This window comes from Lissotriton helveticus, chromosome 6 (assembly GCF_964261635.1).
Source record: "Lissotriton helveticus chromosome 6, aLisHel1.1, whole genome shotgun sequence".
NCBI classification, from domain to species: Eukaryota; Metazoa; Chordata; class Amphibia; order Caudata; family Salamandridae; genus Lissotriton; species Lissotriton helveticus.
The window spans coordinates 1,789,560,468-1,789,576,785 of NC_136067.1; the positions used below are offsets into that span (position 1 = coordinate 1,789,560,468).

The following is a 16,318-nucleotide window of genomic DNA, read 5'->3' on the forward strand; positions in this document are numbered from 1 at the left end:
TACGCAAACAGACAGCTTGCGATGTTTGATAGGCAACACCTAAAATGCCACACATCATTTGCCTACATGGAACAGTGTTAACTCTGCTAGTAAAAAAATGTTTGTGACACTTTGGTTTGACTGCGTTGCGTTGAGTTATAAGGACAGTGACAGAAACCCATAGTGAATGAATAAGCAAGGCGTTGGATCTGACGGCTGTGTGGTGAGCATGATGTTTCTGAAGCTATGTATCAACTGCGTGACTTCTGGTTTAAGCACAACTTGATTCCTTCACCAATATATCAACATCAGCCTTTGATTTTTGGGACTGATCGTAAGTGCAGACTGTACCCTGGAGTACGGATCTGGGACATGTATCTCCATGCACTTGATTTCTGCAGCAGTACATGTTCTGTCATCATGCATGTTTTAGATGTTTGCTTTTAAAGTTATAATTTTTTTGATTGTATATATGTATATATATATGTATATATGTGAATGTATATGTGTGTGTGTGTGTGTGTGTGTGTGTGTGTGTATATATATATATATATATATATATATATATATACATATACATACATACACTGGCTAGAGGCGAAACGCGTCATGCGGACTTGCTTGGGTGTTCTAATTTGTTAACGGAATAAACCCACCATTTGCACAGAAACTTGGGTCTTACTTGTTCGTTCTGAAATCCAGTCTAAGGAGTATGACTGGGATGCTGCAGCATCGAGCGAAGTGAAAAGGGAATATATATATATATATATATATATATATATATATATATATATATATATATATACTAATTTCTTATTGTAAAAATCTACATTGGTTAACACACGTTTGTATGTGCCTGATTGTGAGTTCCAACAAGTTCCTGCTTGCCAGTCATGTTTATAATTCTTTCTGCTGCTTATTCAGATTATACCTCTTCATTTGCAAGTTTTGCACTTATAAAATGAACATGCCATTGTCGGTTGACATAAAGTTGTTTTTATTAAATTTCGTTTTTCTCGATTTTAATTCGTGGTGGTGTGTTTTTTCAAATGTTCTAAATATTTTTTCTTTTTGGTTTCCTCCTAACCAGCCAAGTAAGAAATTATACAGTGGCAACACAGCAGAAAGGGAGCACACATGACGAACCAAGCTCTGCTGTTCGTGCTAAGCAGGCACAACTTTTCGACTGGGCCCTAAATAAACTAGACACCTCTGTTCGAAGGACTGGCCGCATAACTAAAACTCTTCTCATGAGAATCTTCGAGGATATTTGCCGTACAGGTAAGCCCCCTTTAAGTTGTCTTGCTGGGCAAATTGACTATTGGTTTAAATTGGATTAAATTAGTGACTGGAGATTTGTCCAGCGGTAGCGTTTTAAAACAACTTTCTACTGGTGCACTCATTGTAAAAGAAATGAAGGAATATGGATACGCACTTGAGCTGTTACTATAAAGCCACAATGTATACCTAAAATGATCACACCAAAAGCAACTACGAACACTGGTATATATTTTTTTAAGAAGCAAAATATTATTCTGGCTATAAAGCTTGATAATTTGTTGTGAGCTGCAAATCCTCATACTGTTTCAAACGACTCCGCAATGACAAAGTATAAACGAACAACTGGAAACTGAACATTGTTTTATAGTGATGATTAAATGTAATAACTCTCTTAACTTAACCAACCTAGCTTACGAACCTACTACTTGTCTCACCAGCTAAACCTCTACTACCTCTCTAAGGTGCTTCACAAACATTACCAATGTAAAGTTTGAATCAAGTTATTGTTTTTTTTAAACCGACTTTTATATAGCGCAAACTTGCCCCGAATCGGATATCGAAGCGCTTTACATAGCACCAGTTGCGTTACATGAGGGCACATTCATTTTATGTTAGGCAGGGGGAGACTAAGTGAATGGCACCGAATCACAGGATGTTCAGCGTCATTGCCGAGACTCTAACCCAGATCCCCAGATTCGAGGTCGACCGCCCTAGCTGGTTGCAGAGAAGGTCTGATAGGTTTTCTTCTTGATAGTCCCATAAAAGTTGGCTCTTCTCAGTAGCCATTGTGCCCCATCACATTAAAAGTACAAATAAAAGGCGGCGTCCTTAAGAGAGTTACAGTTAGGGGGCAAAAAATTGGAAAACCTCCTTTTCAATCCTGTAGCTTTTGATTGAATATTACTACAAATATTAGTAGCAAGGCCACAACTCTGACATAAGGGAAGAGAAAAGAGCCAAGTGATTCCAGAAGTAGATCCATTAGATAGATGCTCCAAGTTCAAAAAGGAAAAAATCTGGGATACAATTAGTTGGAATGGAGCAAAGAATTTGATGGAAAATAAGGGAACAAATATGTTGCGTCACAAACTCTCCTTGTAAACTTTAGAATGAAATTACATCACAGGAAAAAAACTTTGCTTCATCTTGGATTGTGAGTCTCCGATAGGGTTCTCTGGTCAGGACATCATATTGGAAAAGGCAGTTTATAAGTCTTGTCAATGCCCCTTTCCTGACATTCATGGCATTGTGTTGGCACAAGTTTGACATCTTTTGCTCAACACTGAACTCCGCAGTAGTGCTTTTACCCTTTTCACCCGTCGCTCCATCATACTGTGTGAGGGGCTGTTAGAAATGGGGTTTCTGGTTGGCTAGTGTATGCACCTAAGCCAGGCAGAATCCGCCACTTTAGTCAGGGTAAGGGTACACACCCAAGATAGCCTCTGCTCACCCCATGGTAGCTGGCAGAGCAGTCAAGCTTATCTCAGAGGAGGTGTAAAGCGTATGTGCAACAACCCCCCCACACACAGCCACACAACATACTTCACAAAAGAGATGCCACACAAGGTTATATAAAAACAGCTCATATGTTGTATATTAAACACATAGACCACAATCACATAAATCACTTTGCCAGACAATTGTCATAATAATGCATAGATCCTGAACCATATAAATCACTCTGCCACAAGGCAATTCTCATAACAATGCATTTAGCATGATAACGTAAATATCCTGGTATAGATCACAGATCACTTGTAGTGCACTGGAGTAAATACTGAGGTGCACAGGTCATGAAAACATAATGAGCAGTTCCAGAACCCAACATTTAGGGCAAGAAATGCAGGCTATTGGGTTATGCATGAATCACCAACGCATTATTGCACAGAAATCATCATAGACACAGTGCACCTGCGCTGCTCTCTCTGTTATGTGTTTACTATTGTCACAAATGCCCCTATTGGTCCCCGCATAAGTAAGATGAGTGAAGTGCAGCTGCTCGTTAACGTGTGGGGCAGCTGCTGCCAGCTGAAATATTCGATGTTCCCAAAGAAATGCCCCCAAGGTAGGCAATGGAGATGCGGTCCACAGACATGGGGCGCCACCGCCTGCACAACTGCGGCAGGGGGCCAAGCCACTCCGCTCGGATTGAGGGGGCCAGCCGTGCCACTCGTTGGCCGCAAACTCACTGGGACCACTCGAGCTGCCCCAAAGAGCCGCTGGGCCTTGACTGGCGTTTGTGTGGCCCGGTTGGGAAGGCAGGGCTGCTTCACACTCCAGCTGGAATTACCGGAATCAAGGGGCACTCTGAGTGATTGAAAAGCTGCCCCCTTTCTTCTGGTATCACTCATCCGAGGCTGGGCCCCGCCCTCTGACGTCTGAGTTGCTAGGCAGTGCAGCAAGGCTCCCTCCTTGGACTTCTTTGTTAGCGTCGGTTCCCTCATGGCTAAGATACCCCTCGTGGTTCCCTTTTCAAACGGTGGAGCCCTGCTAAAGGTAGATTTCATGGTGCTGCAATGAGCAGCCCATACTCCTTTCTCTATTGCAGAGTGAGCCCACAGCTCGGGCAACCGAAGTTGAAGCCCTCACTGCATGCTAATTTCAAACAGAAGCAAATTCGGCCCAAGGTGGTACTCACCACGTGCTCTTTGTTTTCCACCAAGGTTGGAGGCAGTGGCAGGCACTCCCCATGCGCTGGACTCTCAGATAAAGCCCTCTTGCCGGGTTTCATATAAACAACAAAAACAAAAGGTGTTGATCAGCACAGTCCTTTCCCTACAAGAGCAGGAACTGCAGGCAAACCCACCCCTCATGCATCTGGGGCAGAGCTCCTCACACATCTCAGCTTTCCTTTTAGGCATGTTTCCTTAAGATCCAGCAGGGATCTTTCCTTAAGTCTTTGATCTCCCTGAGACTTTAATTAGAAAGCAAGCACACACAAGCCCTTGGAGATTCCTCATCAGCATGATGCCACCGCAGGGTAAAAAGAGTTTGTCCTTTTCCTCCACCACAGACTGAAGCAGCAACTGCAGGCCAACCCACCCCTCACGCAGAAAAGGCTGCACTCCTCACAGTTATTCCGCTCTTCTTTTTGGCAGGGATCTCATGTTCCTTGAAGTAATCTAAAGTCTCCGGGGGTTTTAGGTCTAGTACTTATATCCCAGTTTGTCATTGTTCTCTTTGTGGCAAGGGTCTCTGAACCCTGTTCAATGGTCCTTCCCCCCCATGGTGAAGCCTGACCATGGGGGGCTGAGACAGCAATCTGAAAAAGGAGATAGTTTATTCAGGTGCAAGCAAAACTCATCCCATCACTCTATAAATGCAGGCTAGGTCTATTCAGCCCAGCTATGAGACACCCAGGCAAGGCAGGACACACCTCACCCCCCCTTGTGTCTAGAGCTAATGCACATCCCCAGCTCCTTTCCCTCCAACACCAGACGCTGAATACACAAACAGGAGAGGCACACAGAATGGTAAAGCAAGAAAATGCCCACTTTCTAAAAGTGGCATTTTCAAACACAGAATTTAAAAACCACTTTTACTGAAGTGTGTGTTAATAAATTCTCAATTCAAAGAGCCTAAACTCTAATTTTCTATCTTGTCCCAATTGAAAGTTACACAAGTGTCTTGAATGTCCCCCTGCGAGGGCACCATCTCCTTGGCAGCTTCCTGCTCCATCTCATTGATTGCCGCCACTAACGGATGCATTGACTGGTCCTCCAGTTCCTCACTTCCTGAGGTGATACCCCCAGTGTCATCTTCTCCTTCTGAGCGTGCGTTCCCAGACAGGCAACGAAACCTGGATCCCGCTTGACCAACAAGGTTGAGAGAACCGGAGCCCTGCTGTCGCTTGCTAGCCGGACTCTGCGTGGGATAGGGCGTTGTCTTCACTCTCCTGGTGCCCCGCATTCTTCGCTGCCGCTGTGTCTTCGGTGACTCCCACTGATTCCCGGCCGTGGTCTCCTCCTCCGCCGCGCCGTGCATCTCTTCCTCTCGCCTCTGTAGGGGTGGACGCTCCTCCAACCATTGCCACGCATCCTCGGGGTGGGTGAAAAAGTACGTCTTTTCTTTATAAATAACATTGAGTTTGGCCGGGAAAAGCAGCATATATTGGATCCGCAGGTCTCTCACTTAGCCTTTACCACGTCAAAGGAGCGCCTCTGTTTCTGCACCTCCTGACTGTAATCGGGGAAGATCATGATCTGGGAATTCTCCATGCGGATCTCCCCCAGTTTTCTGGCTTTGTGCAGTATCACGTCCCGATCTGCAAAGTTCAGGAATCGAGCGATCACCGGCCGTGGTTTCGCCCCCACCAAGGGCTTCGCGAGGAGCGCCCAATGTGCCCTCTCGATCACGAAGCAGGTGGCGAAAGTCGCCCTTGGCAGGGTCTTCAGCAGCCATGTGCGAAGAAACTTCACCATATTGGACAACTCAATTCCTTCCCTAAAGCCAACAAAGCGGAGGTTATTATGTCAGGCCCTATTTTCTGCATCATCCACCTTCCACTGTAGCTGTTTATGCGAGGCCCGGAGCTCCTTCACTTCCTTCTGCAGGGAGTGGATAATATCTTCCGTCTCACCCAGCCTAGTCTCAGCCGTGGTCACCCTCTCCGTGAGATTGCGAAAGTCCTGTCGCAATAGCGTAACTTCAGAGCCCACTTCCCCAATCTTGACCTCTAGAGCCGCGCGGGACGCCTGTATGTCTTCCCTAGATGCTTGTATGGTCCCTAAGGCATCCACGTCTGTTGCAGGGGGGGCCGTCGCGATCCAGTGTGCCCTGGCGGGGGGGCCTTGGGGGCCGCTTCCTTCTTGCCCTTTCTGTTTGCCCAGGGCGTCTACAGGGTCAGCGAGGACCTCTCTGGCTACTCTCACACCTCCTATGTTCCTGCCTCGGGGCCCGATCTCCAACATAGCGCCACCACACCTGGCCTATCTTGTCCCCACAGTTCCAATCGTGTACCGTCTTGTGTAGTAGGACCTCAGGCGCCCCTTCTCTCAAGCTAATTCCGGGCTAGGGATCCTCCGCGTGCCAGGCAGTACAACCAGCCGCATGTCCAGACTGGGGGCGGGAGGAGATGGGCAAGGGGAAGGATGTCCCGGGCACTGGCCTGAACGCCCCTTTCTCTCGACTTCCAGGCCGGGCCTTACTTGATGGCCGGAGGCGCCCCTTGTCCGCCACAGTCTCCCGCTCCGCTAGTTTGTGGCACTCCCCCCGGGTTGTCTGTACCTCCGAAGCCTCTGTGTGGGGAGCCTGTTCAAGGGCCTCCTCTGGTGCGGGGCCTAGCCGTCAGGCCCCGTCGCGTCACCCCGAGTCTCTCCGCCAATACCAGGCTTGTAGCCGTCGACTTGCGCGGTGCACCTCCCTCTCCGCGGGGCATAATCGGGTTTCCCTGGCACCCCGCGCCTCGATTTGGCAGTCTGGCTGCTCGGCCCGGCGCTGGCATCTCCCCGCTCCGCCGACCGGGCTTGCCTCCTCAGGCCTGTGTCTCCGCTGCGGCTCCCACCTCCAAAGCGGCCTCACAGTGCTCCGTCTCTGGGGCCCGATGTCCCTCTAACTCTCCTCGGGTCCCGGCAGGTTGTCCTGGAGCTCCCGACATCCCACTCGCCTCGCCGGCCTGCCGGTGCTTCTTGTACGTGGCCGCCATCTTAGGGCTGCCTCTGCTTCTCCCCGAAGGGCCGCTGCTCTCAGTTGGATTGCGGCGCTTTGCGGACCGTCGTTGTCGACTCCACTCTCGCCCACAGCACTGCGGGACCCTCCGATCGCTTGTGGCGGCAGTTAGGGGTCCTCTGGACGGCTATATGTATGTTGGATCTGGTCGGCTCGCCGGAGCTTCGATGGCTCCCGACTTACTCGGCCATGTTGTTGGCCACGCCCCCCTACAACCCAACAATCTTAGCACTTACCCCTGTAAGTACAGCTTAGAGAAGAGCAGTGGGGCAAATGCACACCCGCTTATACCCAGGCCTTGAAATGCAGACCGGCACACATACACACCCTTTCACAACACTCACTCACAAATACATATACATTCATACATACATGCACACACCAAACAGTCAATTAAAACACAATACTCACCTCCTGCAGCTCTCAGGGAAGGAAGCCTCGGAGTAGCGTGATAGATTGGGATGGGGTCACTGAGACTGTGGACCCCACCCCACTTTCTGGCGAGGTGTCAGTGATGTACACTTGGCCCTGGGCACTTCAGGGCTTAAAATTGAAGCACCCAGGTATGAGGGTGATCACAAACACGCCCCCTCATTGTGATGGGGGGGGCGCCCTCTCAAGGAGCTTTGCTGAGCTGACGTGGTCACACCCGCAGGGGTTGTGACTTCTTCAGATCAGCAAATTTCAGCTCGGGCTGCCAGGGGCCTGCTCATTGAGCATATGTCTCTCGTGCCTGTCTTGAAAATAAAGTTTGTGTGTCACGCTCACCTATGCTCAGCCTGACAGACACTCCTTATGACCAAAAGGTGTGAAGGGGTGTGTCCCCTCTGCCCTTAAGGACGGGCCATTGCTAACCCACTACATGAATATTGATGTTCCCCTTCTGACCTAATGTCGTCCAGAGGTGTCAGATTAAACTAGTTACATACAACAGAAGACAATTGTGAATTAATGCAATCAGTGTGTTAGCAGGAAGCACCTTGGAAAGTAGCAAAAGGCTTCCTCCAGCAAGTTCTTCAAGAGCAATATGTCCTACAGATAAACAGTGCACATCTTGCCGCTTGTGGTGTCAGTCGAGAAATATAAACTCAGAATGAACATTATGGTATGGCAGTATTTTTTTTTCCTCAAAATGTTTTTATTAAAGTTATTCAACAGAGTGGCAGTAGTGACAGTATGCAGAAAACCACATAGTATAGTTAGGTCCATGTACATTGCTGTTATAAAACCAATAATAATTTGCACAATTTGTAATAGTCCCTTCGGCGGTGTAGTCCCTCCCAGGCCCCCCACCTCATCCCTAGTCCTCATCTGAACTATCCACATCTGAATCCGGCAGTGGGTCACAGATGCCCCCCCGATAAGTATTCCAGGCCGCCCAAATTTTTGTCCATTTTCGGGGGCTTCCCCGATTAGCATACACTGTCCGTTCTGTGACCATAGCCAGATCCATATCTCTGCACCATGCTGTCAGCCAGGGCAGCTCCACTGCACCCCATTTCTGCGCAATATTTCGTTTCGCAACCATCAGTCCCAACGTGACCCACGTTTGTCCGTGACGCGTGAGATCATTGGGTTCCCATATGTTAAGTAAGCATCTGCGCGGTTCTGGTAGAAATGACACCTCCATGACTTGTGATATTATTCGCAATACTTGTAGCCAATATTCTGCTATTGCTGCACATTCCCATATGGTATGTAGAAACGAACCTTCTTCCCCGCATCCTCTAAGACAATATGGATGTTGTGCCCTTTGTAATCTATGCATGGTGATTCTGGTATAATATATTCTATGCATAATCTTAAGCTGTATAAGTCGGAGCCGCACGGGGATTCCCACCTCCTTGGGCGATGCCAGGGCTTCCTGCCACTCTTGAGTCATCTATGTCACCTACGTCCGCCAAGCACTTATCCCGCAGAGAGACTATCGGATCTGGTAGATTATTGATCAATTTCTTGTATGTGAGGGATATGGTGCGTTTCTGCATGTGATCAGTAAGTAGCCGGTCTTCTAGCGGGGTGGCCTCTGGGACAGCAGTATCTGGTGGGATCACTGCTAACAACGCATGTCGTTTCTGCGCGTACCTGTAAGTCTCAGTCGGGCCCAGGCCATATTGCCGCTGAAGTTGGGCAAATGGTATTACAGCCCCTCTGTCCCACAAATACCCCAACGTGGAGATGCCTATGTTGTCCCACGTATGGCAGTAATTTTAACAAAGATCGAGATGAGGCATAACAGGCTTAGTTAGTTTAAATCAGAAAAACAACTTCAAACACATCATACTGATTTTGTTACAATTGCAATAGCTCCATGTCAATACACACATGTGAATTCAAATGTGCAATGACCTATATTAAGACACATTTAGTTAAGTTGTGGAAAAACCTCTAACAGTATTGTGGACGTGAGATGGAAATGATGATTGTGGGGACCCCATTCTCACTTAGTCTTTCTATAGTTAAACACCCTATGCTTTCAGATGATCAACGGAGAGGGGTTGGCCTAACGGCTAAGGCGCTCGACCTCGGACCTGGGGATCTGGGTTCGAGTCTCGGTAACGACGCCAAAAACCTCCTGTGATTCTGGGCAAATCACTTCATCTCCCCGTGCCTAAAAAAAAATAAAATGAAAGTGTGTCCTCATGTAACGTAACTGGTGCTATGTAAAGCGCTCTGATAACTGATTCGGTTCGGTTTTAGTTCGCGCTATATAAAACTCCCAAAATAAATAAATAAATAACATAATAACACTTGCTCCATTTTACCATGAAAGGGTGGCAGCACATGAATAATAGGTCATGTTAGTACCGTTGTGCCTCCTTTTTTAACACACACACATGCTTATTAAGTGCAAGATTCCTGTTTACTACCAGCAATTGAAGTTACCTTCTTTGTCGGAGAGAGTGGCCGGTGCTTGCTTATATTGACCTCATCTTTGGCTAATGTTCTTTCTCAGCACTTTAGAGTCCATTAGTTTCTCATGGATTCCCTTCTCTCCTCCATTTCTGCCACTAACTAGTGTGTAAATGTCCGAAATGCCAAGCCAAGATGCATTTTTGTCACCAGTTTGTTAAAGCAATGGAAGTATGTGGCAGTTTGCAGGCTTAGTTGGAAAAGAGCTTTGCGTCACCAGTGTGTACTGTGAGATCTCTCAGCAAGGTGCCGGGTCTGGTGGATCAGAGGCCTAGTCCATCCACTCTAAAAACTTGTGTTTGGCCTCCATGGCCGGCAGATAGAAACCCAGCAGGTTCAGTCCACCTTTACGTTTTCAGAGGTCAATAAACTGAGTACCATTTAGTTAGGGAACAATCAACACCCGTTATTCAGTCCTGAGATGCTCCACGTTAAGAACTAGCATTTTACCAATACACATGTTCTATAAAATGTACGCTTAATCAGCTCCCATTTGAACACAGTTGTGGGTCAATGAGAAGTCAGTCTCATTGTCACAGTACCAGGAAAGCATAGCTTGACCTGCTATATGTTTTCTGGACACTGGCGGCTCTTGACACTAACATTTTGGTGATTCAAATATACTTTGCCAGCACCAATCAAACTTTATTTTTCTCATGCTTATGCGCATAAGTCGCTTGTGTGGCCTAAAATAGGTAATCGTTCATCCTGAAATTGGATAGTAAATTCATTTTTCCCATGTAAAGCTTCACAGTACACCTATTTACTGAGATTATTTATAGCTTTCTTTCCCGTTCTACCTGGTGACGCCCTGCTGTGTCTATTAATTTTGATGTTCTTCTGCACAGCGAATCTTCCTGTGATGCTCTGTGGCATTATTTTATTCAATTATTCATGGCAGAGTAGATGATTTGAAAATTGGACTTCTGTTTTCTATGAAGGTAGAAGTTCACTAACCAGCTATTGTCTTTTTCTGGCGCTTTTTCACATTTTAGTTGTGTGCACCATACAAACCTGTGCTGCTTCTGGGGTGATCCTCTGCAAGGTTGTATGACAGAGGCACCCATGGCTAAACCACGCATGCCTCTACATGGCAGCCTGAAGAACTATTGCGCCTGAACGACGCATTCCTTTATCACGCAATTTCGTGGTAAAAGCATGATTAGTAAAGGGGTGTGTGGTAAAGATCACACCCCAGCCTCTCTGCCCTAAGCTCTAAAACCCTGGAACAGCCCAAGCCCTGAAAACGACCCCACCCCTAAAATCTGAAAATACCCGACCCTACTCCCCTGAGCCCTAAAACCCTAGCCCCTGCCCTATAAACAACCCCCCCCACGAGCTCTAAAATCGACCCATCCCTAAAACCACCCTGCCCTGAGCCTAAAACAGGCCCTCTGCCCTATAAACAACCCTGAGCCCTAAAAACTACCCCCACCTTAAACTTACCCCCACCCTTAAAACTAGCCCCGCCCCCAAAACTCGGCCCCAGCCCCACTTACCAGTCCATGTCCTCTGCCGATCCTTCCTCTTCCTGTGCCCGCCAGTCCGCGTATCTAGACTGCGTACGGTCTTAACCACGCATATGCGTTGTAAAGGCATATGCGCGGTTAAGGCAAGCTTGTTTGTGCTTGCGGGGAAATGGCATCCGTGGCTCTGCTCTCCTTGTAAAGGCTGTTTCCCCCTCTGCAACACTGGGCTGATTCTGCAATGCTGCAGTCAAATACTATGCTGTTTTTGATTAAATTCTCCAATAACCTGTTGTTCTTTGGATGGTCTTCCACATCACTGTGTTGCTCGTGGAGTGATAAGTTCCAGCACAGGTCTGCTTCCGGAATGATGCAGTTAAGTACTGTCCTGCTTGTGGGTCTGTCCTCTCCACAAAGCACACTTTCTGGGGGGGGGTCATCTTTTCCATCACTGTATGGCTTGTCCGAGAGAGTGTGTGGGTCCTGACCAACTCCCCAATTCTCTGGGAAGATGGGCGCTATTCCTTCTATTGGGAAACTTTCCAGGTGTGCACTGCTTGTTTTCCTCTCCAACACAGCAGTGCTGCAGAGTCGCTATGTTTCAGAATGCTTGTGTTTCAGTACAGGAAGTCAAAACTGACTAGGCATATGGGCAGGGCCCCTTTGTAAATGTTAAAAATGTTAATTGTGAACTCACTGGGATTGAAGGGGGCTTTTCAGGACCCATAGATGTATGTTTAGTCAGTTTACTTAAGGAACCATTGATGGGCGACGGTTTGACTGCAAATTATAATACTTTCCAATAACTTTATGCATAGATACCAAATTTCAAATATGCCAAGAGTTCAGATAGCTTGATCTAACTAGCTGGGTGTTTTCAAAAGCTTTGAACGTAATCCTAATTAAAGAAACTTACTATTAATGTTATTGTACGTGTTTTAACTATAGGTAGCCATACATTGCACAAAGTATGAAACCTGTCCTTCCTGTCCTGGGCGCTCTCATCCAATCTGCTTCACACTACCAGTGGCTCCTATAATCACAACAGCCAAGCGTATGCCTAAAAATGCAGCAATTTGAAGGTTGGATAATGGCTTCAATGAGCGAGCATATTTGAAAAAATGACTTTTTGAAAAAATGACTTTTTCTGAAGTTCCATATGAGATAGTTTCCAGGGCTCAAATTCTTTGAATCACATGATACAGTAACATGCATTTGTAGTGCTGCAGGTAATCTTTAAAAAAAAGTGATTTTAGGCTTCTGCTTTCAAAACGGTGTAGCATTTGCCTTTACTACTGACCCGGTCTGTTTTCAAAGAGTGCTCCATTTTTTGTTTAAATTTTTTTTATTGAGAGTTTTATTTGCATGATACAGCATTATATGTTTGCAATCTTAGACTTCACGTCAGGTGTCTACTAGCAATTAGATAACAGCAATATATTATGCCACATCCATCCCGTTATACATTACAGATGACAAGCAAGAAACATCTTATTGTATCTGGCTATTGTTCTACTGACCTCCTAGTGCGGGATGTAGTGGACTTGGCCGACGCCTGGTGTCTAAATGAGTACGTTTCCGCAAGAGTGTGGGTTGACGTATAAGCCCCACGCTCCTTTCTGGTATCCCTCATCGTTTAATGCCCATGTGTATGCTCTCAATATGTAAGCACCAATTTCTACCATGCCCAATGGTGAACTTGGAACTATGAACTGTGGGTAAGGGTGGGAGGGAGTTATGTGGAAACTGGGGAGCGTACAGGAAAAATTAAGGTAGGATGGAGTATTGCTGCGGGGTAGGTCTCAGGCTGTCGGCAAGGTGTCTGTGGTGTCAAGGTCGGGAGGAGAGGGAGATCAATCTGGGGCTATATTTCCCAGCGGTGGCCAGGGTGCTGGTCCAGTGGGTTCCCAATGCATAAACTGTCTGTTATTTACTATAGCTATTGTGTCATGGCATGAGCTGACCCTATCGGGGACAAGGTTGGGTTTGGGACAGGTCCGGTGTGTCCCTAGGTGCATCATCCTGTGTTGTCTCTTGGGTGAACTGATGCAGGAGTTGTGCCCGTTCCATAGACATGGGATGTTTACGAATCCCCCTCACCTCCTAGTCTCTCAATGTGGCTTCCTCCGCTGTTCCCCATTTGTTAACCCCCCAATCCAGGCCGCCGCCGGGGGTCCCGCCGGTGCCCTCCAGTACATAGCTATCCCCCGTTTTGCCAGGAGCAGGGCTAAGGACGCAAACCTACAATGTACCTTTTCCGTCTTCCGCCTGCGGAAGAGGCCTAAGGCACATGCCTCCCATGAAGTAATGTGCATGAGGCGGACCGTTGCCTCGAGAACCCGATGTATTCTGCCCCAATATGGCTGAAGCACCGGACAGTCCCAAAACATGTGTTTGAAGTTTGCTTCGGGTGTTTGGCATCTGGGGCACGCATAATGGGATTCTGGGTAAAAGCGCTGGAGCTTGTGCGGTGTTAAGTATGCGCGGTGTAAAATATTGAATTGTATGTTTTTGAATCGTGCATTACGCAAGACTTTTTTGGGGTACTCTAAGGCTTTTCCCATTCTTGGTCATTTAACACTCTGCCTATCTCGTCCTCCCATTGAAAGTGCTCCTTATGCCTCAAATGTTCCTCTTGTGCCGAGGGCCTTGGGCCCTTCGAAGCTCTCCAAACGTCCCAGCCCCCTCCAGAGTTGTGGAGTCTGTTCATGGCTGTAAGAGTGTGAAATGTCTGTCCCATAGGCTTATAATTGGGGCTGCACCGTCAGGACATGTCACACACCAGTACATGTCCTATCTTTCACATACACTGCACCCTACCCACGGAGGTATCTTGGGCCTTCCTTAGGTGAGCCTTACATGAAAGGGTTTGGCCTTGATCAAAGATGCTGAGTAATTGGGTCAACTGATTAGTACAATGGGCAAATACCTCTCCTCTACATTTTGTTATTGTAAGTCTAACAAAACTTCGTATGTCATCAACTTCCCTTCAGACAAGTATGCGTGTTTATCATTCTGCTCCCAAGACTTCTTACCTGACTCTGTGTGCACTTAACTGTTACCTTATACCTATATTCTGGAGGCCACCTTTCCATTAACTAGATTTAGATGTGTCCTTCTGCTATGATAATAACTCTCCAAGACTTGTTGGAATGCGTGTTTCATTTAACAGAACCGTGCTGATCATGCATTCTAATTTCTAGTTAACTCTCACCTACATGAAGCTTTGGGCTGAACTGTTCTTTAACCATGTAAAGTTCTGCAACGCCCTTGCTGATGTCTGCTGCAGCGAGATTTCATCATACTTCATTTTAACACCATTCGCTGCTGAGAACAACAAGCTTTCTGCTATAAATTTTGTGCATTAGTTGGGGTGTCTGCAACTTATTGCAGAAGTGAAACTATGATTCACCATCTTGGAGAGTGCACTTCACAAAGACTCTCACAACTCAGCAGCCAGTGAAGAAAGCTATGCCTTATGGAAACTAACAATATCAAACCAGTAGGCCTTGTGTTAGCCGTCATCCTTTTTTAGGTCGAGCCTTGAGCCAGCGCACGTGCGCTGTTCTGCGAGACCATGTTGGCTTCTGATTAGTAAATAGGCTTGTTAGTCCTTCCTTAGTACCACCTCCACTTCATTTGTCCCCCGACATGACTTACTTATACACTGTATGTATTATTTAGACTGTCAGCACTATTTTCTTTATCTAGTTTTTTTCTTACTGCAGGCACGACGTGCCTTCTTTACCCCCCCAACCTACCTTCCATTGTCGTGCCTTTTTTTACAACCCCCCCCCCCAGCTCGCCTGCCGTTCCTCCCGTTGTCTGTGATGCCTACCATTTGCGAAGCGTAGGTCTTTCATTTACGCGAGTTTGAGGTATAGGCATTGTAAATGACAATGCCTTTTATTTTGGTTTTTAAAACATAAGTAAAATGCATGGTCATTTACAATGCCAATAGCTTAAACTCTCGTAAATGCGAGGCCTATTGCATTGCAAATGCTTGTCTTTCTTGGTGCTTGTTTTGTCATGGTTCACGCAAAACCTTCTTGTTGGGGAAGCTGTCTGGTCCTTACCAATCTACAAAGCTCCTTATGACAGGGCAGATTGCCATAATTCGTAGTGAAGTTAGCCAATGGCTGAAGTGGGCTGGCCCAGTAACAGATAGAAGATGAAGAGGGCTGGCTGAAAGCTCTATAAGTATGTGGGTTATTATTATAATTTAAGTAAAATCAAAAGATTTTGGTTAAAGTCAGACCTAAAAAAATGAGGCATCTGATCACAAGGAGCATGTGCAGAGGATTTGCAGAGATGGCTAATATTTCTTTAATTGCTCAAGGATGGAACATATTCTGTAAATAACTCAAATTAATTAATCATTGCTTAATATTTGGGGAAATATCTCTGTAGTTTGCTTAGTGGAACAATATCATTGGACATTAGTGATTGAGTGGCATGCTCTTGGGTCCCCCTCCAAGCAGTCTGGCCCAATCACATGGGAGCCTTGCACTTCTAACTGAAGACAAAAATACTTTGGGTGCCTCGGAGTTCAATAACAGAAACTTGGGGCCCTATATAAACTTTGGTGGTTGGCTCCGCTAGGGCGGCGGTGGTCTGGTGAGCAAATTGTGAAATTTCTGTCTGGTAGGGGGACGTTTCAAGCATTGACAGGAACCGCAGTTATGCCAATATATGTAACTGAGCCAAACGGCAAAGTTGCAACTTTTTTAGTTTTAAAAACCCGTCCCCAGGGTTTGTTGTTTCGCTCCGGAGGTATTGTATTGTTCTCTGGTGACATGGGCGCAATAGGGAGGGGGGATTTGGGGGGCGGGGGGTGTTCTAATGTGGTTCATTCATTTCCAGAAATGTCAATGTCATTCTTATTGCATGATTGATGTGTGCAGTAGGCTCCGGGTAACGGAGCTATGCAGTTTATGTGAACCATGGCAAATAAAACCTGTTTTCAAAAAAAAAGAAGAAAAAAAAAATAACCCCAAAGACGGATTTTGTTT

The 16,318-nt window shown here is 46.6% G+C and overlaps 1 protein-coding gene across 1 annotated transcript in view; it reads left to right on the forward strand.

Annotated features, from left to right (window-relative positions):
• The window catches only part of LRPPRC (leucine rich pentatricopeptide repeat containing), an 848,306-nt gene that overhangs the window by 36,320 nt on the left and 795,668 nt on the right, over positions 1 to 16,318 (forward strand). Inside the window, exon 2 of the mRNA XM_078649683.1 lies at positions 1,070 to 1,260. Coding sequence (XP_078505809.1) covers positions 1,070 to 1,260 — 191 coding nt within the window. The remainder of the gene's footprint in view (positions 1 to 1,069; positions 1,261 to 16,318) is intronic.